Consider the following 25,016-nt stretch of genomic DNA (forward strand, 5'->3'; position numbering starts at 1 on the left):
TGGGCAAATTATTCTCTTTAATCACCTTGTCGAGGAAGTGCTATCCCRCACCACCTCACTTTGTGTACAGGCAGAAAAACAGCAGCAGATCCATCCTTTGATTTCCCATTCCATAAAAGTTTTGTTTTCCCCCAACCTCACTGTCCATTAAGAGGAGGCAGCTGAAGAATCAACCCACATGACAATTCCCAACTGAACCTCCAACAGAAGCCCAGAACCAAGAGTCCGTGCAAGCTTGCCAGCAGCGCTCTCTGACATCTTCCAGTTGCTCTCAGGGACCCCCAGGCCAGATGTGCCATTACCCTGAAGCATGAGTCCACCTGGTGCAGAAAGCTGTGCTCACAACACACTTCAAAGAGTAGGTCAGTGAACYGCACCCTCTTTACTCACCTCACGTGATAAATATCTCAGCTACAAGAGGTGATGTTCTGCCTGTTTTTGCATCTTATTTGCTCATTTGTTGCTATTCAGTCCCACCCTATTCCTGGTGACTGTTCCAGTGCTCTGTCTGCCCCCCTGCAGCTGGTTAGGGCTGTCCCCTCCACCCTGCCAGATTAACCTGGCAGGGAGATGCAGTCATGTGCTCTTCAGTGACACCAGCTGATGCAATGAAAAGAAACACTGGAAACAATTCCCTCTGCAAAGGTGGGGAAATATGAACATTACCACTGGCAGTAAGCTTCACCTCTGCAGCTGGCCTGAAGAACTTGCCTGATGATATCAACACCTCCATTATGGCTATGCCCCCCCAAAAACTAAGAGCTGCAAAGACCTTATTTTATTTGGTTTGGTAAAGTGCAAGACACTGTAGCAACAGAAGGCTTATTGGTACAACCTCATACGAGAGATGTATGTTAGCAGGTACCTAGGTGCCTTAAGACCACCTCTAAGTGCTTTTCAGGGGTGCTGTAAGGCCATCAGATGACAGCAGATGGAAACTAGACTAGACACTGTGGCTGTGCTCTCAGATACCCACCTCTGTCCAACCCTGGAAGCAGCAGGGAACACAGAGGAACAAAACCAGTCTCCTTCACCCACAATTAAAAAAAGGAACCAACAGCAGCTGCTAGTGTCTTAGATCATTCACATTTAAATCTACCATACATCCTTACAGTGCAATCGCTACACAGCAAAGCATAAGGCAGATACGTCAGACTCATCCAGTTCATAGTAGGAATTGGTATGATGATGGCACACCTAATAGCCTCTTCTTCTGAAAAGGAACCAATCTGGCCTCTTCCCTCCCCACTCCCGCCCCCACAATTCATCATGCAGTAGATTGGTGCAAGTTCAGAGATGGCATCGCTTTGAGAGAGGTACTGGAAGCTCTAGAACGTAATTCTTCTCAGAGAACCTGCTCAGTGCTCGATGAGGAAATGTCCAATAACCTCCAAGCAGCGTAAGGGTTGAGCTCATCCTGGTCTCTGCAAAGCGCCCACACATACAGCATCCGCAGAACCTTGTCCTGGAAGGAAAATGCTGCTGTTAGAATTTGCATGATGGTCACAGACTTCCCACCTCAGTGCTGACTAGGAACAAGCTCCACACTTCCTCCAGATATTGTTCTCATTTAAATTTTGCTTTCGGGATACTAAAGCCAAAGATCCCAAATAAGGATAGGTCCAGCAACATTTACTATGTTATGGTTACAAACTCATTACCGTCAGGAACACAGGCACTTTTGATTTCTGAACACAAAATTAGGATTTCCAAGTATCTCTGGAGGGCATACATTAACTGACAGACACCACTATCAAGCTGGATAATAGTTTACTTACTTTCAACATAAATTTCTGTTTTCAAACCCCTTTTGATGGCTAGGGTGTACCATTGTTCACAACTTAAAGCTTAGGCTCTCCCCAAAACCTGTAACTCTGCCTCACCCRTATCAGCCTGTATAACTGCTGATCAGCTGCACCCATAGCTATTGCAAGCGCTCACATTTCAATCGGAGCTCACTCACTCACAGTCTTAGGAAAACAAATCCCTGAATAGTCTCTGCAGCTACTGATGACWAAGTTTCTGTCTCTCCTAGGAAAGGAGTGACACTATCAGACAGAACGGGCTGCCAGGAGCCCAAATTCGATACAAGTCTCCAAACAGCCAGAACAAAGAGCAATGCAATAAGAAATGCATAAAATTTGACTCCAGAAATTCCTACACTTGCGAAATGACAGACAGTAATAAAAATATCACCATCTTTCTAATCATAGAGAAAATCCAACATGTTCCTGTTTATGGGAAGCCAAAACCAAGCCAYGGAAGCTAGCTAAGTAACAAGCATCATAATTTACCCTTCAATAAGGTTTAGCTCAGTTGGTTAGAGCGTGGTGCTGCTAATGCCAAGGTCACRGGTTCAATCCCCGTATGGGGCTATGCTGAGGGCTGGACTAGATGATCTCCAGAGGTCCCTTCCAACCTTACCATTCTATGAATAAGCCAAGGTCCCACCTAAGTATGAAAAAGATGTTCTCTTCCTGGGTAACAGTTAGATCTGCTAATTGATTCTGAGTTAAGTTACAGGTGATTTGTAACTAYCTAACAATGATTCTCACTGGAAAGGCTGTAAGAGCACCGGAGCATTGCTGCAACCACACAGCTCTGCGAAGTGCTTGTTTGTGCCAGGCCAGAATGAACTGAACTGTTTGTACCTGGGACCACAAACACTGAAGTGCATTTATAAACACAGCAAGTATCACTGACAGGCAAAGGCAAGGTTGTTTTAGTAACTCTGGTATATATTTTGATATTAGTGGGTCTTAGGTTTCAGTGAAATACAAGCACAAATCCAATATTCTCTAACCTACCTTAATTATTACTCTAAATCAGTTACATTCTCTAAGAATTCAGAAGTTTATTAGAAGAATTAGAAGATAAATAATTTATCTGGGAAAAGATTTTGTTACTGTATCTGCACTGAAGTCAGATAAATCAAAAGGTACATCCAATGAAGAGAAACGACTAGGAACAAGTATTTGATTTTATAAAATCATTTCCAGATAAACCAAATCAAAAAAAAAAAAAAAAAAAAGTTATCTGACTTGCTTCAAGGGAGTTACATTTGAACAGATTCAAGAATGTTTGGGACGTAATAGACGTATAATGAGAACAGCATTAACCACCGAAGGACAAGTATTTCCCTCAGATAAGGAAGTGTCATTGAGGGATCAGACCGAGCGTTGGCTCAGTGCCCACATGCGTACTTTACTACATTTTGATCCAATGTGTGAATCTTTATAGGTTACAATTCAGGTATAGAAATGCGAGGGGGAGACTTTCTGTACCAGTGCAGTCATTAGAAACTAATGCTTTAGAAACACTGTGCATCACAAAGCCACTTTTTTCTTAATGTTTCGAAAGTTCAACTTGCTTCTTCGAGTTGGAAGTGTTAAAAAGAAAACTTGAGTCATGCAGATGTTTGSGATATTTAAGTAGGAAGAGCAGAAGAGAGAAGAGAAGAAAACCAACAGAATATCCGAGTGCTTGAGAAAGCTGGAGAGCWGTGAATCCTTCAAGCAAGATCTTCGCAGCATTCATCAGGCTACTGGAACTTAAATGTAACTTTGGATTCTAAAAGGCCAAGGTATATCCCAAGCTCACAAAGAATGTTTTTGGTCTTCATATTCATTTCACTTTTCTTGTAAAAAAAGAAAAAATCCTGTTAATACATCRAGACTACTACTACTGACTTTGGCCAGCATGATACACAGCAAGGAAAAAGTAAAAGAAACAAGATTTGTAGCAAGCAGGTCCTTATGTAATGCAGGGAAGKGTCAGGGGTTTCCTGGCACTCACCTCCATCTGGACTTGCTTGTTCCCAAAAGCCATCAACAGATCAATCCTTTCTGAAGTTGAACAAATTCACTTGAGCAAATTTATACCTTCAACTTTCACAGTTCTCCATCACAGTAATCATATYCTACATGAGTGAATATACTGTCCTYGGTTTCAAGTTTTCTGCCCTCATTCAACAGACCCTACTTGCTCTTGTGTTACAAAACCAAAGGCACCTTATTTGGCACCTTCATGGCAACCTATTTTACAGCCCTTTATCCATGTTTATCTCGCTTCCTATTTTTTTTTTAATGGATACTCTTCCACACCTCTCATTGCCCTGATGACTGTAATTCTCTTAATTATACTATATATGCTCTTGAAGAGAGTGTTTCTGAAGGAAGAACAGCAGACCACCTTACAGTTGATGTTGACCTCAGAGCACGCACTACTAAACAAAGAGCAAAGCTTTCTTCCCGAAAATGAGACGTGACGAAGCATAGAAATGGTTAGTTCCTGAAGCTGAGAGATTTCTGGCTTACTGATTTGGTGCTTTTATTAATAGGGTACATCTTAATCCTGAACGTACAGTGCATGCTGCTGCATACAGAATGCTGCATACAGAGCCTGGGACAGTAAACATCTGCGGACTCCCAGAGGTGTGGTTCAACCATGGCTACGCATATAAGATAAAATTTGTCCTTTAATCCCACAATCTACTATGAGAAACGGCATCCTGTCTCAGAGTCCCTCAGGATTCAATTTTAAAAAGATTCCTTTGACCTCCCAGCACTGCTCAGTGGGCTGTGTAAGGCTCAGCTTCCCCAGACTGACTGTGTGGTGCTCCACAGGGATCTCCTACATTTACTACCAGAACACCTGGCCCAATTCCTTCGCAGCCTGCTCAGTCTCCCCACATCTCACTGGGGGGTGAGCACACAGCACAGCAGTGGGAGCTTGCACAAGTGCAAACTAGGTAATACCGCAGCAATTACAAGCACATCATTTCTATTTAGAGTTTACAATTTGAGGCTCTTTTTCCCTAGAAGGTCATTTGTTCCCCACACTGCAGGAGCAGCTCAACAGTAACACCAGATCATAGTTACTAGCCACCTGCATCTGACATTTGATTAAAACTAAAGTTTTGTTTCCTATAGAGRATTTTAATTCATCTCCCTGATTTATTGCTGCTCCAGAGAAATCAGACTGCAAATGGACTTTGATATCCTGTTTAATAATTATCACATCAATACTTATCTTCTAGGATTGGAGAAATTTAATGCAAGAAATCACTATATCAGCTGTTCCTCCCCTTGCARTCAATGTGACAGGTCGTAATTAATCCAGATGGCCTCATTTTTAAAATTAGTCCATCTATTGTAAACTTACAGTCTAGACTAATGAGAATGGTTGCAGAAAGCCAATATTTATTAAATGCTTTTATTAATTTTAATGCAAGTCTGCTAGAAACTCCCAGCTCCAGGCTTCTCACAATGTCATCCATTATACATCATCAGACTACCTGAACATTGCACAGACACAGTGCAAGCCAGAGCTGTCTGGACAGCCACTCAGAAACAAAGATATTCCAGAAAAATGCACAGACTCATCCAGCATGCTGTGTCATTAACTCTGGTAACAAGTGCATTCTGTGGTTAAATCTGAAAAGCTCAGTTTAGCATCAGTCACAGCAGAACCTGCAGTCTAGGACTTGCACATTTAAAAGCTAAATCACAGTGAAGTACAATCCACAGAGATGTCAGAGATTTGCTGCACAGCAATCACTCTACAAAACATCTCTTGTCAGAGGTTCCCATTAGCAGCCTGTATCATGTATAACACTTAACACAACTGGATATGGGAGAGCTCCAGGAAATAAAGGCTTGTGACAGTGTAAGACATTTTGTACCAGGGTTGCGCGGCAGTAGCAAAAAAAACCTGCGCTCCCACTTCCACTTGGTTCCTGTAATTTTCCCCATCTCTGACAAACAACTTGGTTAAGTAACTCCAGCTCCTGCCTGGTCTGCCAAACGCACTGCAACTTTGTGCTCAGCTCTTACAGTGCCCTTCATGAAAGGAAAGGTGAGAAAAAAAGAACAGGATTAAGTGGAAGCTGTGTGATGGGGCTTTAATACATAGCTTTTCAATTCTGTCCCAGAGAGCGCTAAAGGAGCGGAAACCACAGGTGACAAATGCACGCAGGCAGGGCAGAGCTGGCCACGCACAGCAGCAACAAGAGGAGGAAGTGCCAGCGGTGGTCACAGCTCCAGCTCCTCTCCTCACTGTGATCTAAAATGTTCCTTCTAGATGTTTGCAGACTCTTCTGACTTAAGATAATTCTCAATTAATGGGTTGTAACACTTGTTTCAAGAGTCTGACAAGAATAAATGGCTCATGCTGAGCACCAACCCCAAAGATATAGTATTATTCATATTTACACTTTCCTCTGGGTTTCCATGGACAGCCAATCTTGTGTCAGCCAATTTAAGCTAATTTTCTTTCAGATTTGTGTAAGATTCTCAAAGGCTTCTCCAGAGTCCAGCTATTGCACATCTGGCCCAGGATAACCTAGCAACCCACAAAGCACCAAGAACAACCTGGTCACATGGGATTAATCTATCTAAACTTCCCTCCTTAGAAGCCTAAGAATCACTGAAGGAAACACATGGAACACAAGTGAGAGGTTTCATAGGGYTTGTATCTACCAGCTACAATCTCTTTTCTAGCTGTCTATTTGAGTACACAGAATACACCATCAGTGAAGACAGATGCTGTATTTGAGTAGAGAAGAAACAATTCTGTTACAGCCATATCAAGGCAACAATCCCAAACAACAATCTGTTAAAGCACCAGCCCTGCTCTTCTGCACATGGATAGGAACAGGAACACTCTTTTCCAGGCTTCAGCAAATACTGGTACTTTCCATACGTTTATCTAGCAGCTTTGTGATGAGACTGACAAGAAATAYAGCTGGGACAGCATGCAAGAATGAGTTCAACTGCCACAGTTTTCTAACTYACCTTCTGACCTCTCCACCACTGCCAAGAGTATTTTATTTCAGTCCAGTATTTCCAATGGTCTGGTAAGACAGCGAAACCCCGTGTAATTGCATGACAATATCTTGACCATGGCTGATGACACCAACCAGTCAATGTAGTATGTATAGACAGTCACCCACTGTTCTAGATGCACCGCTCTTTCCCTGTTTTTCCTAATTTTACTTGAGGCTAGAATTGATTTCTTGGGTCAATCATTTTCACCTGTAAATATCCAGATGATTTTCYTTGCTTGATTTAAGAACTTGGCAAATGCTTATATGAACACAAGCAAACAAGCCCATGCTTTCTCCATAGTGCTCTGACGTGAGGGGACATGAGCCAGCTCTGCTCCAAAAGCCACAGAGCCACAATTGTAAAGCACAGAACTAAGCTAACTCAGCTGTAGGTATACTAGCTTTTTACAGAGTAGTATGGACAGTTACACTGCTTCCAAAACACAGCTTGTCCGTGCTTCCCAGGTCTATAGAACAGATAGAGCAAAGTGTAACCTATTCATCTAAAAAAAGTTTCTCTAGCCCTACCTATTTTCTCTTTCACTTGTGTTTCAAGSCACCTGCTTCATCTTCTAGCCCTGTCTCATTAGGACCTCTAGGAAACACACAGGCAGACTAGACACCCTTGCAGTGCACAGCCTTCCTGTCCGCTGTGGGGCGGACCTCAGTATTTTACAGTACAATTCATGAAACAGCAAAGTACTTGATTTTTGATAACATGTGCATGAACATCCTAAGTAACAACAGTTTGTACCAATATGCACTTATTCATTGGACAGCCTTCTTTTTAACCACTGACAGTTCATAATGTTCTAGTGGAGACTGCGAGGCACTAAGGGTCAGCATCACCAGACTCTTGCAAAAGCCGTAACAGTTTTGCTGAGAACTAGAGAGAGCAATTATGGTGAGTGAATTATATAGAACGTGGATAAACAAAATGCAAAAGCCCCACAGAGTGCCTTAAGGGACTGCTAAAGAGACTGGATTCATCATAACTGAGATGGCTAGCAGAAAAACTCAGGGGAACAGACAGCTGATRAGCATCACTTACCGGATCACCTTCCACCACTTCCCCTTTCTGGTTCTTAACTACCATCACAACCTGAGCCTGAAAAGTGATAATTAATACTGGTCCCTGCTCCATCATCTTCCCCATAGCCAGCTGCAAAGAAAGAAAATTCTATTAGAAAAAAAGAGTTTCAGAAGATTAACGTAAAAGCATCAAGCATTTAACAGGTGTGTCAAGCCATAGCAGTTTTAAGAGTGCCACTGCCTCTCAGAGCTGAATCTAGTCACTTCAATTGGGTTATTCCTGTTCTGTTGGCACAGTMACTGTAGAAATTATTGTAAAGCATTTTCCCCAAACCTTTCCCTGTGCTTAAATACTTTCCAAATTTTTTTCTCAAAGTTTWCATAGTTTTTTCCCTATGTTTGAAAATTCACAAAACATGAACAAGCTCTGTTTTAAGTATTTCCAAAGTAGAGACTAATAATAAAAGAAATCATGCTCTTAAGAAACATTTCCCAAAGATCTGCTTGTAAATGAATCTTTAACATGAAACTATACTGAACTGGATAGAGAACTAAGGAGAAAGACTTCAAGGTAACAACCTTTTGTTTGACAGGATCTCTATTCCAAGATCATCCCATTAAATATTCTACGAACTTAACTGAAACATAACAGAGAATAGAAATACGATAGAAAGTTTTGTTTCCCAAAGCTGTACTCTTAAAATACAAGCCGCCTCCTGCTTCTTTTGTAGCAATGCAGTATGTTACAGAATAATATTTTTCATCATGCTCTTGAGCAACTCTAGAGTTATTGGGTATTTTACCCAAAGCATTGATCACACTACCTCAGACTTAACAATAACTTTTCTGTATATGAGATGTACTGTTTCAAAAACATTGCATTTCATCACATAATACAGAATGCATCACAAGAGAGTTATAAGAACGCACCCTAATTCACAAAGGGGTATTTCAGACTTCATGCTTGCACTTTGCTGCTTTAAAGCAAACAGTCAGAGATCAGTACCTACCTCTCCAGCTGACACAGGGAATAAACTGTTCACTGCAGTCCTACAGTCTATTCATAACCACCGCATTCATTCAGGCAAGAGGACAGAACTCTGCTAGTAACTCTTGCTRCTTTTGATAGGATAGGTCTGAACAAGGAAGGTATACACTTTATTCTCTCCTGAGGAAAGCTCAGCACTTCTGTAATGCCCCTCTGCCTTACCTACTGAAGGAGTCAGTTCTCTAACGCTGCAATAACTCCCACCATCCCAGTCCAGGATGGATTCATGGAATGGGCCCCACTCACTTGGCAGTGATCAAGTCAATATTTATAATACTTCTCTTAAATCAAGTTCAGAAACCAAGCTGCACAAGTTACGTACTTAAAAACATACTTAGGCAGGTAAAGAAATAGCCTTAAAAAATATCAAGGATCCAAAATTAAACTTGAAGGCAGTAGGTGTCTAGCGAAGCAGCAAACTAGAGTACTTAAATATGTACCTGGAATGTGAGTTCAGATGCTGATACTTGACAGTCTCAATTTTAACATCAATGCTGCAAGCTCTACAGCATGTCAACACCCTTAAGTCTTCTGTCCCTTGGACTAGATCACCTGGGTATAGGCTCCCATTCTATACGTCTGTGTTCTCTGTTCCTACAAGAATGACTCTGCTTTCGGCTTTACTAAGGTACCACATTTGTCTGAAGGGATTCAGCTTATCCAGGTCAAGATGACTGCACACAGCTCTATTGTCATTCTTACAAGAATGCTGTTCTGTACATCTGTCAGGAAAAAAAATGTACTTTCCAGATTACTGATGAAAACACTGAACAGTGTCTCACTCAGTATCAGTCCCTACAGAGCTGCTTAAAAACATACCAATGATTGCCCTTTGACAACTGGTTTGACAATTCAGCAATATATTTAACACAAATGCTTTGCAGCATCAAGTCAAGATGTCTTAAAAATTGCCAGTATGCCACAAGCACCTCCTTTCTCTCCCAGCTAAACTGATCATYTCTTCAGAAAACAAGATCAACTCCAACACAAAGCTTTTTTTCCTCTTTGAAATCCATGAAAACTGGTATTAACCACATTGCCATCCTGTTGCTGTCACTGAGCTAGTACYTTTGACAAAGGCAAACCGATATTCTGACTTCAAACTATTTAATGCGTGTGTTTTAAAGTGCTATTGCGTAGCTACCCTATTCCCCTCCTCCCCTGACATATCTCCTTTGAGGCAGAGCTGGTTATAAAATAGGGAAGGGCTGATCAAAGATGAKAATTTCTTTTGAAGATGCTTTTGCCATTGAAGGAAAAACATCTGAAGGGAAACTTACAGGCCAGTAACAGATGAAACTAAAGATGAAAGTACTACTCTAGACTTACTGTTAAGTACAACAGTAAYAGTTCTGGCTCCTCAATAAAAAGGAATCTGAAGAGCACTAAGACTGTGCAGACATTTGGCAAGAATCCCCCAACTACCAACATTGCTCCTACCCAGGCAATGGCTTCACTCACAACCATTACCTTGCTCCTCATCAAGAGCCATCCAAAACAGCAGTTAAGTCTCTCTAATAGCCATTCTTGCATTACATGGCCTTGAATCACAGAAGTATTACACGTTATCATCCAGAATAAGCATCAACAAAGTCCTTCATGAAAACACTGGGTCRGTGCTATTTGCCTTTATTATTAGCCTTTCTAAATTTATACTCAGGTGATTAAGACCAAGGTGCCCTGGCAGAGAGGGGACAAATCACAGTCCCRTAATTTAGGCTTGATCACACAGTAGGGAACTACTTCCCCAAACTCGCCCCGTGTGCTTCAGTGGTGGCGATCTGTTCCTCTGTTASCAGGAACAGCAAATACAAGAACAGCATGAGGCAAGAAACAGCACTCACAGCAGGAAACAAAGCAGTAAAGTCCTGAAGTCACAAGTTTCTAATTCAGTCCACACAGTGAAGTACAGAMAAGGACACTCACATCAATGTTGTCAATGTCCAGAATCCTGGAGTGGAACTGGAGACCCATGGCTTTGGCTTGCTGTATCGGATGAGCAAGTTGACTGTAAGTCTAAATGAAGCAACAAACTTGTGTTACATGTTTGAATTTGTTCTGTCATAAAGAAAACGGGAATTTTTTTGCTTAGTATGAACCATCAAAAAAAATTTTTAAAAAGTCATTTTCTTGCAAACGTGCCGAAAATTGATTTACTGCAAGATATCAGACAGCTACATCAAGTGTGCTGATCTCCACATAACTAAATTCCCACTAAAACTCCCAGCTCCACTAGACATAATAGAAGATCCATCATTCACCACAGAATACACACACTGAGTGCACCTGATACTCGAAGCACTTGCTGCTCCAATTTGACAGCAAACAGGGAGAAAATCTGGGAATGAAGYTACTTTCCCAGTACCCAGCCAGACCCTGGAGGCAGCCCAGTATTTCCTGGCTCCTTTGAAGGCACACAAACATATGCTTCATTATTTACRCACTGAAAACTGTTGTCTGGAATAGTGAATTTCTATTTGCTTCCAGCATTATCACAGCATTCTTGGCACCTGTCAAACAAACACGAGGCAGTCGCTACCCTGCCTCCCRATCACAGATCTTCTAACCTTCATTATAAGCATTCAGGTACAAATAACTTAGAAATATACTGGTCAAGTCACCAGACTGCAGTTGGAGATACAGGACAGGAATTGTAGTGAGAGTAGGCAGCAACAGTTTTATAAAACACAAACTATACCTAAGTTTGTGGGCAGACAATATCCTGCAGCCTGGCTGGAATACTTGCACTGTTTTAAGTTTTTGTCTTACTGGTTTGCATCCTTACATTTTAGCCACCAGTACCATACATTTAACACTTAGGTGGTGATTCTATACAAAAGCCTTTTTCTCCTGGACACTTATTAGTGAGGCTCTCCTCCTCTCCCTTGGCTTATTTTACATGAGTCTCAACTAATGAGCTTAGTTTACAATTACAACCAACTTGGACAGGTTTTCCTTGCGTATTACGCATTGCAATAAACTTGCTAGCTCTCTCTACAGATTTGAGAGGAACTCTGCAGTGTCATTTTAAAGGCTGCTTGAACCAGTAAAGAATTTTCTTTACTTTCAGACTGCTTTAAATATCTTACTCTTATATACTGCAAAATTGTTAGGAAGACCTAACAGAACAAACATGAAAATTTTAAACAGAAAAGGTTTCCTCTTCCAGCATGTGAATTTCCAGCCCTCTGGTGGTGGTGATCAGTAAGGAGAACATTCACTTTAAGCAGTCAAATTATTTAGAAACAAAACAAGTAYGGCTCTGTTGCCAACAACACAATTATTTTGGAACAGATTGAAGACTGAGCAGAATAAACATCCTTTTACATTTAAGTGCTAACTTCAGATAAGGATCTACTTCCATGAAGTGTACAAGAATACAGTCACTGAATAAAAACTAATTCATTGTGTTTCAGAAATTAGATGCAATACTGAAAATCTATCCCAGTAGGAAAACAAAACCACCATCTTAACAGTAAATTAAATTTTCTGCAGTCAGATTATCCAGGCTGCGGATTACCTGTGCTGCAAATTCATACAGATTTGAGTCTGCCAAGATTATTTGCTGGGATACTACAGTGGAGCTGCGTTTATGGAGTAGCTTCAYGGACAGGTCAACTCTGCAAGCAGATCACCCCCACCACTTTGGATAAGCTCAGATGTCTCTGCACCTTCTTCTCCCACATCAGGAAKGCAGAGAAATCCAAAGCAGACAGGGTCACTGAAGTCACAGTCATAGCAATGGAGACAGCTTATTTTTCTATCCAGCTATGCTGGATCCCAGATGACCATACATGGAGCAACTGTCTCTCCAGCCATTCCCCACAGCTTCAGGCTACAGCAGCTCATTAAAGCTGCAGTAACTATCAAGCGAAGAGGAACATGCATGTTCATGTGGTTTTCTATCTCTCTTAACAAATCGTCACAAGACGGCCCAGTGCCAAGAAACTCAAAATGATTTCGGATAAGTCAGGCACGCCATGGCAGTGCTAAGCCTATGCTAAGTAAGAGTGGATAGCTGTGAATTGGTGCTGCTGAGGCACCAACTGGTGCTTGTGTGTCATGAAAGCCCAAGCTCCAGGTTGCAGGAAGGCTCATTAGCTCTTAGGGAGTTCCATAAGAGAGCTAAATTCAGAGCTAACAAGGTCCCTRGAACTAAGAGCACACAGTGTAGCAATCCTCAAAGGCTCTGCAAAAGTCCAAGGAAGCTCAGAAGGGCAGTGCAAAACTGGAGCAAGTTAAACTAGTTTAGCTCTAACCTTTTCAGACATTACTAGTAGCCCTACTTACCGCTTCATAGCACCAGTCTTTAAGGATATCAAGTTCTCCAGACATCATAGCCTAAGAGAGAAAAATCAAATAAAATATGAACATTTTAAAACACCTCCCATAAAGYTGAAATATCAGCACTTTCAGAAGCCAACTACTTTAAATCCTGTATCACCTTGTAAGAGCCTGAAACAGGACAGGAGCAGAATGTATTACCAAATAAAGATGAACAGCAATAAGAACTTCTATAAATAAAAAGATACCAAGCAGGATAGACATGAATCTTACTTAAGATACAAGCCATCTTCAAAGTTACCGTTCAGCAGGACACAAGAATGTACACAGCCTGGAAACCCTGAGAAGTGGGATCTAACAGAAGCAGGAGTACAGGACAGATGTAGATGCTTAGTTTTCAAGATGGCAAAAAGCCAGGGAACACAATGAACACAAGAATTGCATTGCAACTCATTAATTTTTCTTTAAAACATTGTGCAATAAACACTTGAAGTTTGTAAGACAAACACTGAATTTATCAAATTTCAAAATAAAGTTATTTGTATGTGGCAGGATGTTTTCCAATATAATAGCTATAAATCTTCGTATTTGAGGGTATCAGTAAGCTGGCTGCTTGGAAAAAAACTCTCCTACAAGAAGTACATTCTCCAGGAGTCAAGAACACATTTTTTGCACCTCGCTTTAGTGACATCGCACTGTTAGGAGTAGGAATTGGACTAGACTAATCACTAGGCTGATTTACTACATCAGGTCCACCTTATTTCCCTCTAGACAGACAGTACAGTTCCAGCCACATACATGAGTCAGTCACTAGAAAGGTAGCAGTGACAAAACATAACTGTACATCACTTTGGATGTCTGTATCTGCAGGCATCATATTCTTTTTGACTCATCTTATACTCATTACCTCATGACTAGGAGCATTAAATATTTCTAAATGCTTATTAGCWTTTATCAGTTTGAGATATGATCTGGCAACATCATTACACTCTATCGTATTGTATGGTAGGAGGAATAAATAATACTTTGCTAACATTCGTTTCTCTTCAAAAGTCTGTTTTTCCAGTGTCACACAGATCTCTCAAGACGTTATTTTTGTCATCTGTCTTTTAATCTCCTACCTTCACTTTGTCTTTTCAGACATACTGTGGCAGTGAGATGAACTACATGTGTTCACAGCTGCATCCTGAATCAGTGCTATCTTCTGAGTGCTTTTGTACTCTGGTCTTCAGAAACATTAGTTTCACAAAGTTTCTTGACTGGCGCCAGAAATCTTTTCACTGAATCATTTGCCCTGACCTGGTCTTCTTCCCAAGCAGTTACAGATCATTTTAAATCCAATAGTGCATTTGCACCAGATTCCTTCCTTCATGAATATTTGATATCAACACTATCCCTGTACTGCTCATTCATCTAGTGCAGTTTGATTCCTCAAATGCTTATACAATTTCTCATGGGAGAAGGTCAGTTGTTTCCCAGGCCAGAAAATGTTTTGCTACGCTATTAAATTGTGTAACATGATTTGCAACTAAATTGTGATGTGAGATCAAGCTTCCCATTACCAAGGTTATCTCATGTAGGATGTTATGCTAAGCTGGATGTTTGAGAAGCAAATGCTGTCCCAGCTTTTAATTTTAGCATTAGAAAATTAAAAGCAAAATCTGCTATGCCGAGATAAAGGAAAAAAAAACAAAATAAATGCATCATACTCTGCCTCCGCCTTACCTCTAGGACATTGGGGATTATATCATTCTCACATTGCTTTAAAAAACGATCCTTGTCAAAGGATGGATCCACTTTAAGTATCTCTGTCAAAACTTCAGACATTTCTGTCTTCGAGAACAACCCACCTGATAAAACAATAAGACTGGTGATATGACAACTGTTGCCAAAAAAACAGAAGACAGACAGACAGACTTTTGGTTATAAAACAGAAGGAAGAATCGCCTGGGAACACCTATAAACTGCACATCAGGTTTGAGATTTATCCCGTAATAGCACTTGTCATTGCATTACATTGCACTTCTGATCCAGTAACAGGTTGCTACACTGCATGATACTGGATAATGACCCATGCAAAATACTATAAAGCTCCAGGATCTTTCCCAAAGGCTAGTAATACATTGAGGAGAACAGCACTATCAGCCATAGGAACAGAGCTAAAAGGCTAGAGATGCATTTTCACAGCAAGGATGAAACATTACCTATTAAGTCAGTGACTTTGTCTGTGACAGCTCTGGAAGCTCGAATGAAAGCATTATCACTTTCATCATACTTCATTTTCATTTCAAARAACCCTGAAAGGAGAGAAGACATGAGTAACAGTGCCTTTCCACTACATTCCTGGCAGACTGTAGATTTAACCTACAAGTTCACTTCTAAATCTTTTCACKGATTACCAAGTTTCAATTTCAAAAACTATTTTTCTTCTTACCTTCCTACAATCCTCTTAAATATCAATAACTGTCACTGTCTATGGGATTAGTTCCTTTACACAGGAATATGAGGGTTCCCTGTAGAAAACAGGGTCCCACTAGAATTCTTCTGGCCTAGGATCACGGTTTCTCTCGCTTCGACTGTCAGAGCCTTTAGACTTGCTTAGAGCAGTAACAACCTCCCTAGACTCAGTTTGCTACAAGGAGCCGCAGGATGTAGTAATATGAAGCCAACACCCAGAAAGYGTATCTGGAAAATCAAAGTAGACCTTAAAGCTTGCCAATTTTCGACAGAATAGCAAGACACCAGTGAGGATGCAGTATTTAAGCACCTCTGTGGACTGCTCAACCTTGAGGAGAAAGAAAGCCAAGGTATTACAAAAACACAGAAGTTATTGAAGGGGAAGGAGAACCTCTTCTCTTCCTAATAAAGCAAAGTCTCAAAGACAAAAAGAGCAGGCAAGGGYAGAGGTAAGGAGGGGGGAAGCAAAGCCACTTAAACAAGTAGACATTGTTACAATAAAATCACTTTCTGTCTCTGAGCACCATCAGATGGACCATCAGAAACTGCAGTAGGTAGCTGTGGGATAATGGGTCCACAGRGAAGCTTCTTCCTACCATGTCAATTAACAACTGGAATGCTGCCCTGAATCTTATGCTCCTTCCAAAAATCACCCTGTGTTCTTGGTACAAAGAGAGAGCACACACTCTAGAGCCTGCTGCAGCCACATCTGCAAAGCTGCCCAAATYGTGAAATTAGTCTGGGAAACATGAACAAAAAAACAGAGATTGCACAAAGAGCTCAATGCAAACTGGCCTGGAGGATGCAATATGTGGAGAAATCTCAGAAGTTACGAGCRTCTCCTTGGAAAGACTAACACAAGGGACACAAAAACACACTGGACACTTCCCCAGGAGCTCTGCTTTAAAGACAGGTGGGAAAAAACATGGTCCACATTTAAGGATATGATCCAGTTTTATACAATATTTTTTTCCTTTCCTTATTTACCCTGCAGCTACAGGCAACAGTTATTTTGATTTGCTCAAGGATTCTGGTTTCCGACTTCTTTATGCCTTTCAGAAACATTAAGCATCTAGATAACCATCAAAAATTATTGCCCACTGCAATACAGATATCCACTGTTTTTATGTTTTGAAATAAAAATAGAAAGGAAGTAAAGTTCCACATATCCCAGAGTCATAAGCAAGTCATAGCAGAAACCAACTCACTGAAGACAACACTTTTCCGCACCATAAGCTTGAGGTGAGGAAGAAGAGATCTCCCTGTCCTCTCCCTGATAACATGAATGCATGCATGCCCTGGCCCCTTCACAATGCCAAAGTGCATCTGACTAGAAAAAGCAGATTTAGTTCTCTTTGTGCAATCATAAAGATAAGTTTTGATATCTACAAGAAGCTGTGATATTTTATTGATCAAAGGCAATACAAATTTGGGGGGGGGTGTCTCAACAGAGACAGAGCAGCTTGGAAAGGCTACAATGTTGTCAGCTACGCCTACCTCCCATTTCACACCACCTCACAGCCACAGCTACAACAACAACAAAAAAATGCCCATGATTTGCAGTATGCTGGGACTACTTGCACAGATGGCATCAGATTCAACACAGCAACAATCAGATCACTGGAAATAATGTGCTACTCCATCTTTGGAACACTTACTATTGAAGACTACATTGTTGTCCTTGAAATCTTTCCACTGTTGATACCATTTTGAATCCTTATGCAGCACCACACCCATAGCCTCCCTAGAAAAAGCAGTAGACACAGGTACTCATGAACATGTCCTTAGTATCTGAGTGAGAGTAAAAAACAGGATACACTGATGAACATCACTGGAGCATGCAGTACCACTCAGGCCAATATGCCACATACAAAATACATGACTTAGTGGAGCTACACAGTACACAGAGGAAAGGACTTGGTCCTGCTAAACTTAAATCAATAGCAACACATTAGACATGAGAAATTATAATGCACATGCACATAAAAATGTCATGTCAGAATATTTTCTCTTAATGTCCAGCTTCACTGTTATTAGCATATGGTAGAATTTTGCTTCTGTATCTACCTGCTCTGCTAAGTTATGCCTYACCCCAAAGCCTCACTTCAGCTCTCAGATTTCACCCATCTCTAACCTGCAGTTAAATTTTAAAACTTTTATCAAATTATACACAGAAACATTCACCTAAGTTGCATCCAATACTTACTCATTAGCTTCAAATATTCGCTCCTCTTTAATCCTCTCGCCTGAGAATTCTTTTCTTTTTCGTAGTCGCTCTGGACGTTTGTAAGGACCTGTCTGTCCTAAAACACTTTCATCTATTTCCTTCTTAACAGTTTCTACTCCCTGAAAGAAAAATATTCTTATTAGGGTTATTTACCTTTCAAAAAACTGCAAGTCACTTCTGTTGGAAAAAAAAAGATGTAACACCACAGGTTATTCTCCTCTCTCTCTACACAGCAAATGGCTCTTTGCTAATGTATATGGAGCAATAYATCAATATTAAGGCTTTCTGCTTAAGAAGTTAGCAGTTTGGGACCATAAACAGATCTAGTTCTRTCTGGATTAACCTGAAGATAAAACAATAAAGTAGAAGGCCAAACCTRATGGCTGATGAGGTGCACCTTCTACAGGCTCTCTCTGTACTTTAAATTTGAGTAAATTATGTTAGAGGAAAGAAGGAGTATCAGCTCTAGCAGCTGCTGATAAAAAGACAAGCTACAGATAAAGGAAGAGTGATTCCTAGCATCCACAAATAGGAGAGAGAAAAGTAAGTCTTCAGAAAAATCAGCACTAGCAGCAAAACCATCTGAAAGGTCAACAAAATCCAGGACAAAGACACAAGCTCAAGCAAATAGTTTTGCTCTTCCTGAAATACNAAAAAAAAAAAAAAAAAAAAAGGGCAGCCTCACTTTTCACAGCAGAAGTCTACACATCTCCCAGCTGAGAAAATAACTTTGAAATAAACTGCTTTTTGCCAGAGAAAAGGTGCAGAAAAATCACAGTAATGTAGCTCATACTAAAGGAGAGGTATGAGATATTCGCTCTCTTTGACGAAGTTACATCAAGAAAAATGACTTGATAAATCCAGATACAYGCCAGAGCACACCTACTTCCTTAATCCAGACTTTGCTGAGAAGAAGCCACATCCCACTGTAATCACTGGAGGAAATTTTGTTATATACTTCAATAGGGATTAGGACTAAAATGCATTTTTAGTGGTTCTGCTTTATCTTGGCTGTGCTACTTTCATTAATTTACTGAACTTCTGAGCAGTAGTTTCTCTAGTGACTGTATCTATAGAAGACTTGTTTCACGAGAATATTACAACCAGATACACTCGGGCAGAAAGCCATTTTATATTCACTCCTTCTGTACAGCTTTTTCCCAAGAYGCATGTTTATTTAGGACATGCAGTTTATCTAGCCCAGAGCACCAAGTGGTTTTATGARGACTGTTAATTTTAAACTTTATTTAATGCAGTAATTTCTTGGAGAATGCTCAAAAGTGTCCACCACAGCTATGCCAGGGTAAGACAGCCTCTCCTATTAAAGTCAATGCGATTTCTTCCTGGAGAAAGTTACAGCAGTGCTCAGGAACTAGATAGAATAGAAGATACAATATGAAGTAGAAATCGGACTTCAAGTGATTTTAAACATCACAGATAAGCAAATAAGAAGCTCTGAAGTTCAGTCCATTCCTACAGCGCTGTGAATCAGTTAACTCAAACCTGACAACAAATCAAAATACTTATCAGCATATAAAGAGAAGAAATCTTCAAAGCAAATTTTTTTGTGGCTTAAAGTTCTATRAAGTCATTGACGGCCTACAAGGAATGGCTTAGCAGCCTGCTTCATTGATGGAACAAACAGTTCTTAGATTAGGATGCTGCCAGAACAGGACAATAGGTTTCAACACAGACAAACCAGAGTATAATGTGATCTGCTGCTATGGCTAGAAGCGGCCTTCAGCAGATGACGTCCTGTTAGAAACACAGAAAGAAGGGAACTGACATGACTGATGAGGCTGCTATTCCATCTGGCCAGGTATCCGCTCTTACAAAGGCTAAAACCAGATACTTCAGAGGAAGCACAAGAAACCAGCGAGGAACATTTCATTTTATACTATTTGTCAGYTGATTGGGTGATGTCAAAACATACAAGGGCTTACAAATTTTCTAGAAAATTAGAGCTTGCCAGCTTGTCAATCGGTAGTTCCAAAGAGTACCACTAGTACCTGTCTACGGAAGATGAACATATGCTACGCTGCTCCAGGAGCACAGCATGAGCAAGCAATTTTTACAATATCACATTTTAGCAGAAACTCCTCTACTTGAGTTCATTCAGTTGCCCTAGAAAAGTGTAAGACCTGCAAAATATAGCTCTTAAATTTACCAGTTTATTCCAATAGCTCACAAGCAGGATCTTTTTACGGGAAAGGTCTTGCTCTAAGAGTTCTGCATTTAATTTTAGAGTCAGCACAAGCTGGCATGTAACTTCCATGACAATGGCTCGTGTCCACAAGTCACTGGGACCTGGGCCTCAGAGAAGCAAGGGACCCACGTACGCACCTGAGAAATAGCTTTGAAGGCTGCCGTCTTGCCTAGTTTCTCCCCTCCTTTTGTCATCGACTCTGCAGATTGCTTTGCTGTTTTTGCTGCTTCTTCCACACCTTCCTTTATCTTACGGCCAATATCACTTTTACTTACTTCATCCAAACTCTGCAACAGAACAGGAAAGAAAAGGTCATTAAAAAAATGGTTCAAAACTCCTYTGGAGTAAGTCATCTTTCTGAGTGCTACAGACATCCCAATGCATACCCAGTAAGACTAAGCAAGCCAAAAGTAAGTACAGTTACATGTCACAGGGGAGGCTGACTGGATGTAACAGCCAACACCTCTGTGCAGAGCAACAGTTTTGGATAGTCATGAGACCACGTGCATTTCCAATAATTGCTATCCATACATTTCAGAATTCTTGACACTAAAGAGAAGGACCAACAATGCCAGAGTCAAAATACTCCAGCCCCTTCCTTTGAAACACTTAGGTACTTTTTATTTCTCAACAGAAGGCCTAGAAGTGGTTGAGAGGATGCCTTGCTATGCATCTGTATGCAAGTGTTCATGTAGAATTAGCAAGAGCTCTTCTCAGTTTAGTTTCACATACGTTACTTTTGCTCTGTTTACAGAGTCACGATCTACCATGCAATAGGTTAGAAAGGACTGTGAGCAGCAGCTGCTCATCCCTTTCATTCTGCGCAGCACCATCAGGTCATAGGATCCTCCTTCGAAGGGGATTTCAGAAATCTCACTGGCAGTAGGAGGCTGATCTTGGATGGCTCAGAAGCTACAAGCTCACAGGAAGAGAAATGATAGGATGACAGTACTACATGATTTCCCCTATTCTTCAATAGGATTTGGCTTACAAATATGCTTTACAGCACACTCAACACACTGCTGAAAAGACACTGGCTACGTCCACTAACAATCACTGTGTCCAGTTCACAACTGTACATACAGTTAAGCCTCACCAAAGCGTTCAGCCTGGGGTTAATGGGTGTGGAGCAGCACAGCAGAGAGTGGGGACCAAGGGTCCACAGACAAATGTCCTATCACACAGAGTTTAAGTCTACCATTAGGCTATTTTTTCCCAGCTGAGGTTCTGCATCTGACTGCAAATGTTCAAGGCAGTGCTGGGCACAGCCACAGAGGCTTTGGCCTTAAATTACTGCTGAAAACGACTGAGTTCACTCTGCCCTGGGACAGCCTAGGAAAAAGCATTAAATCAGGATGCCCCAATTGACATCATTATAATGAACAGTCTCCTAGAGCACCTCTCAGCTGCAAATCCTAGAACGGAAGGCATTCATATCCCTGACGTATGAAGAACTTCCTCCAGGTATTTTGCTATTCTCAAGGCACAGAGAGCCATGCAATCACTAACGCCACACTAACTTCAAGGAAACAACTTCACCAACTATACCAGCAGCACTTTTAATAATAGCACCTGGAGCCACTGACCTTGCAAGGTGTTTGAAACGTGCAGTAATGAGGTCAAAGCCTTCAGTATTATAACACAAGCTCTACCACATTATTAGTGAAAAGTGACAACACCACATCTCCTAAAAAGCTTCCCATGGTGACTTCCCAGCATTGCTCTGACTGTCCTGCAATGGAAGACTGCCTTGAGGCTTTTTGTCTTTCCTAAGTGCTAACAGTGAGAGAACCATATATACCACCTCCAATCTGCAAAACCAAGAAGCAGCACTGGATATTCTTGCAGTGCCTGACCTCTGACCGTACATTAACTTACTGACAATTACTTTTGACAATAATTCAAATACAAACAAAACACAGAGCCTTAGGACCAAATGGCCTCAGAGGAAGGTTTTTCCACAGTTATGTTTTACCTCTTTAACTGTACCAGTTATTTCTTCAAGTTTCTTCTTAATTACTTCTGATGTCTTCACTGTTTCAGATTCAATTGTTTTCTGTGAAAAAAACGTGCAATATAACTATGAGGAGAAAAAAACACTCAGCAACAGTTTAGCATTAACACTGTAATTTAGGACCAAAAAAAAAAAGCTACATTTGCTCATGACTGAGTGGGATTAATAGAGTCATTTCTCTTCCTAGCATTTCTTAAGGTAAATAAAAAACACTTTCTCACTAGAAAAAAAAAGAAAAAAAAAACAAAACCCAGAACATAACATGTTTTTCGCTGGTCCCCTGATCAATGCAATGTAAACTAACAGCTACTCTTAAACATGGAAAAAATGAACTAATGAATAAATTCAACAGACTGAGCAGGACAATAGCTTGAAATGAGCGAGTCGGGGATTTAGAGCCCAGCAGTTAATTCTGTAACAACCAACTTAGTAAGTTAGTAAAAAATTTTAGAGTTCAACTGAAGAGTAAGTAGATGGTCAAGTTTTTCTGTTTGTTTTTAAGTGCAGAGAAATCTTATTTTAAGTGGTCTGTGGTCTGATAAGCAATCTTTTTTAAAAGAAAAACTACATCTGACAAAGTGCAGAGGAAGCACAATACAAAGCAGTAGGATAAATACAAAGTAATTTTTTGCCAGTTTGTGGTTCCCTTCCTGCTCTGACTGTTCTATGTTCTTATGAAGCACACAATACTCAAGTAAACAACATTAGCACTTCGTTACTGCAAGTAAAGATCTTTTTAATCCTTTAAGGTTACATAGACAGCATCTAAACACTGAAAAAATTACATTCAATGCCTCGTTATTTTATCTGCTCACTGTTTGGGAAATCTAATGAAGGATCTGCTGGAAAGATTTTGCACAAAAAAAAAAACACTCTAAGGCATTGATTGTGCTTGTCAGTATTTCCAGGCAAGCAGAAGTTCTCATAAAAATAGGCTGAACTTGCACAAAGACTGAAGTTTAACATTGAGAACAGTAATAGCTTAGTGACTAGTCAATGAAAACATTGAAAGAATTCATGGGACTTACATATTTCCTCCTCGCTTCTCGAAGTGCGTCTGATTCCTCTAGCTTTTTAGCTTCATCTCGGAACTTCTTAATACTTTCCTTCATTTCTTTATTTTTTGCTAACTCCTGTTTGATGTTCTCCACAAAGCCTGATATAAACCCCTTTCTTCCTCCAGAAGAGTAACATCTAGACTAAAGAAAATCATTACAAATTGTGGAAACCAAAGAAACATTAAAATGAAGAAGTATTAAAGCCAGAATATGGATTTACTTAAGCCAAGTACCATGTCACTTCTGGTGTATTTGATGTTACAGAAAATATATAGCCACTTTGAAAGAAAAGCACCTTACCCTCCTAACAGCAAAACATCTAACACACTTATAACGTCTTGTGACACACATCTATATAGTCATGTAAAAAAGCTGTTTCTCTTGAGGCAGTTTGACACTAGCTAGGCTTGGAACAGTTGTTGACAATTAACCAATTTCGATGGAAAATTTACATGGTAGATGAAGGCGCTATTGGAAGACCACTCCTAAACTCTGTCACTTGAACTCAACTACTAAGAAAATGCTTGGATTCATTAAATGTATCTTTAAAAGTTGAAACTTTCATCTAGAACTGCTGTTCTCGGGAACATATCCACATCTAGTAGATTCAGTACTTTGTCAGTAAAACTCTTTCAGTCTGAAATATTAACCAACCTGATAAAGCTCTAGAACAGGCCTGCTCATTCTATACACTGTGCCACTGTAGACTGCAGGAACAGAGTATCTTCCTGATATAAGCCATATGCCACTGACAAGACATTTCTGCAATCAAAACATAAGATTAGGTTAGCATGCAATACAAGATAGCTAGCTTAAAGAACCAAGAAAAGAATACTGCAAAAAAAGACAATATTCATTGGTCTTTAGGGAACAGATTGGAGGTGCTGCCATGAAATATTTGCAGGCTGGCAAGATAGAACAATCCGTAACAATACTGTTTTATGTTTAAACAGCACTGCATCCTCTTAAAGTTCATTTTGATAAAACCAACGTTGCAGTCAAAAATAGGCAATATACTTTTCATCATTACTTGGAAAAATGTGTGTTGTACAGAGGGCCGATTTTATAATAACAGTGATACATAGGTAAAGCCTTCCTTTGTATGTAATCAGTAACTGTTTGAAACATCTGCTCATGATGAGAAGTTTATGTTTTTCTAGGAAAAAATGGCTCCAAAACTACTTACTCCCTTCCCCCTCCTCAATTACAGAGGATAAATCAGGGCCACTCTGCGCATAAGCTTTGTGCTGCCTGAAGGCAGAGAAACATCTTTTGCCCCAAGACACGGAACAGAAAAGATGCACCCGAAGGCCACGTATAGACTGCTCACTAAGAAAGTTTGCTGCGTATTGCTGAAACCACAAGCTGCAAACTCTTGTATCGCAAAACCCAGCCTTCAGTTCAGCATCCTGTAGTGACAGCAGACCGCGCACAGCTCACGCTGCTTGTCCCAGCTCGCTCAGAGGGGCCTGTCAGCGCCCTCAGGGCAGCCCGCCGAGCCCTCCGCGAAGGGCCGAGCCGGACCCAGGCGGAGAAAGCCCGCGGCGCCGGCCCCGCGGCAGCCCCAGCGCGGKGGAGCGATCCGGTAGCCGGGCGCCGGCAGCACCCGCTGGCCCCGACCCGGACGTGCGGCGGCCCCGGGCGCTCCGTCGGCGCGGAGCCGCCCACGCGGGACGCGGGGCCACCTCGCGGAACCCGGCCCGGCCCGGCCCTCGGCGAGGGCACCGGCACCAGCTCCGCCACCGCCCGCCGCTCCGCGCTCACCCGGCAGCCCCCGGACCCCGCCGCCGCCGCCATCTTGAGCGTGTGACCTCCGCGCGGCGCCGCCGAGTGACGTCAGCGCGGCGCGCCGCGGCGCAGGGCG

At 41.2% G+C, this 25,016-nt stretch overlaps 1 protein-coding gene across 1 annotated transcript; it reads right to left on the reverse strand.

The window, feature by feature from the left end:
• Window positions 1-24,970, reverse strand: TIMM44 (translocase of inner mitochondrial membrane 44). The gene is made up of 13 exons (XM_085308503.1): window positions 24,917-24,970; window positions 23,807-23,914; window positions 23,123-23,293; window positions 22,056-22,136; window positions 20,218-20,367; window positions 17,854-17,993; window positions 17,306-17,391; window positions 15,395-15,487; window positions 14,916-15,040; window positions 13,197-13,247; window positions 10,833-10,922; window positions 7,878-7,988; window positions 1-1,465 (listed from the first exon to the last, which is right to left on the reverse strand). The coding sequence occupies exons 1-13, from the start codon at window positions 24,947-24,949 to the stop codon at window positions 1,346-1,348; spliced, it is 1,359 nt and encodes a 452-aa protein (XP_085164629.1). The 5' UTR covers window positions 24,950-24,970; the 3' UTR covers window positions 1-1,345.
• Between the last annotated feature and the right edge of the window lie 46 nt (window positions 24,971-25,016).

The sequence above is a fragment of the Rhea americana genome, unplaced genomic scaffold (assembly GCF_003343005.1).
Source record: "Rhea americana isolate MKP2758 unplaced genomic scaffold, rheAme1 scaffold_278, whole genome shotgun sequence".
Taxonomy (NCBI): Eukaryota; Metazoa; Chordata; class Aves; order Rheiformes; family Rheidae; genus Rhea; species Rhea americana.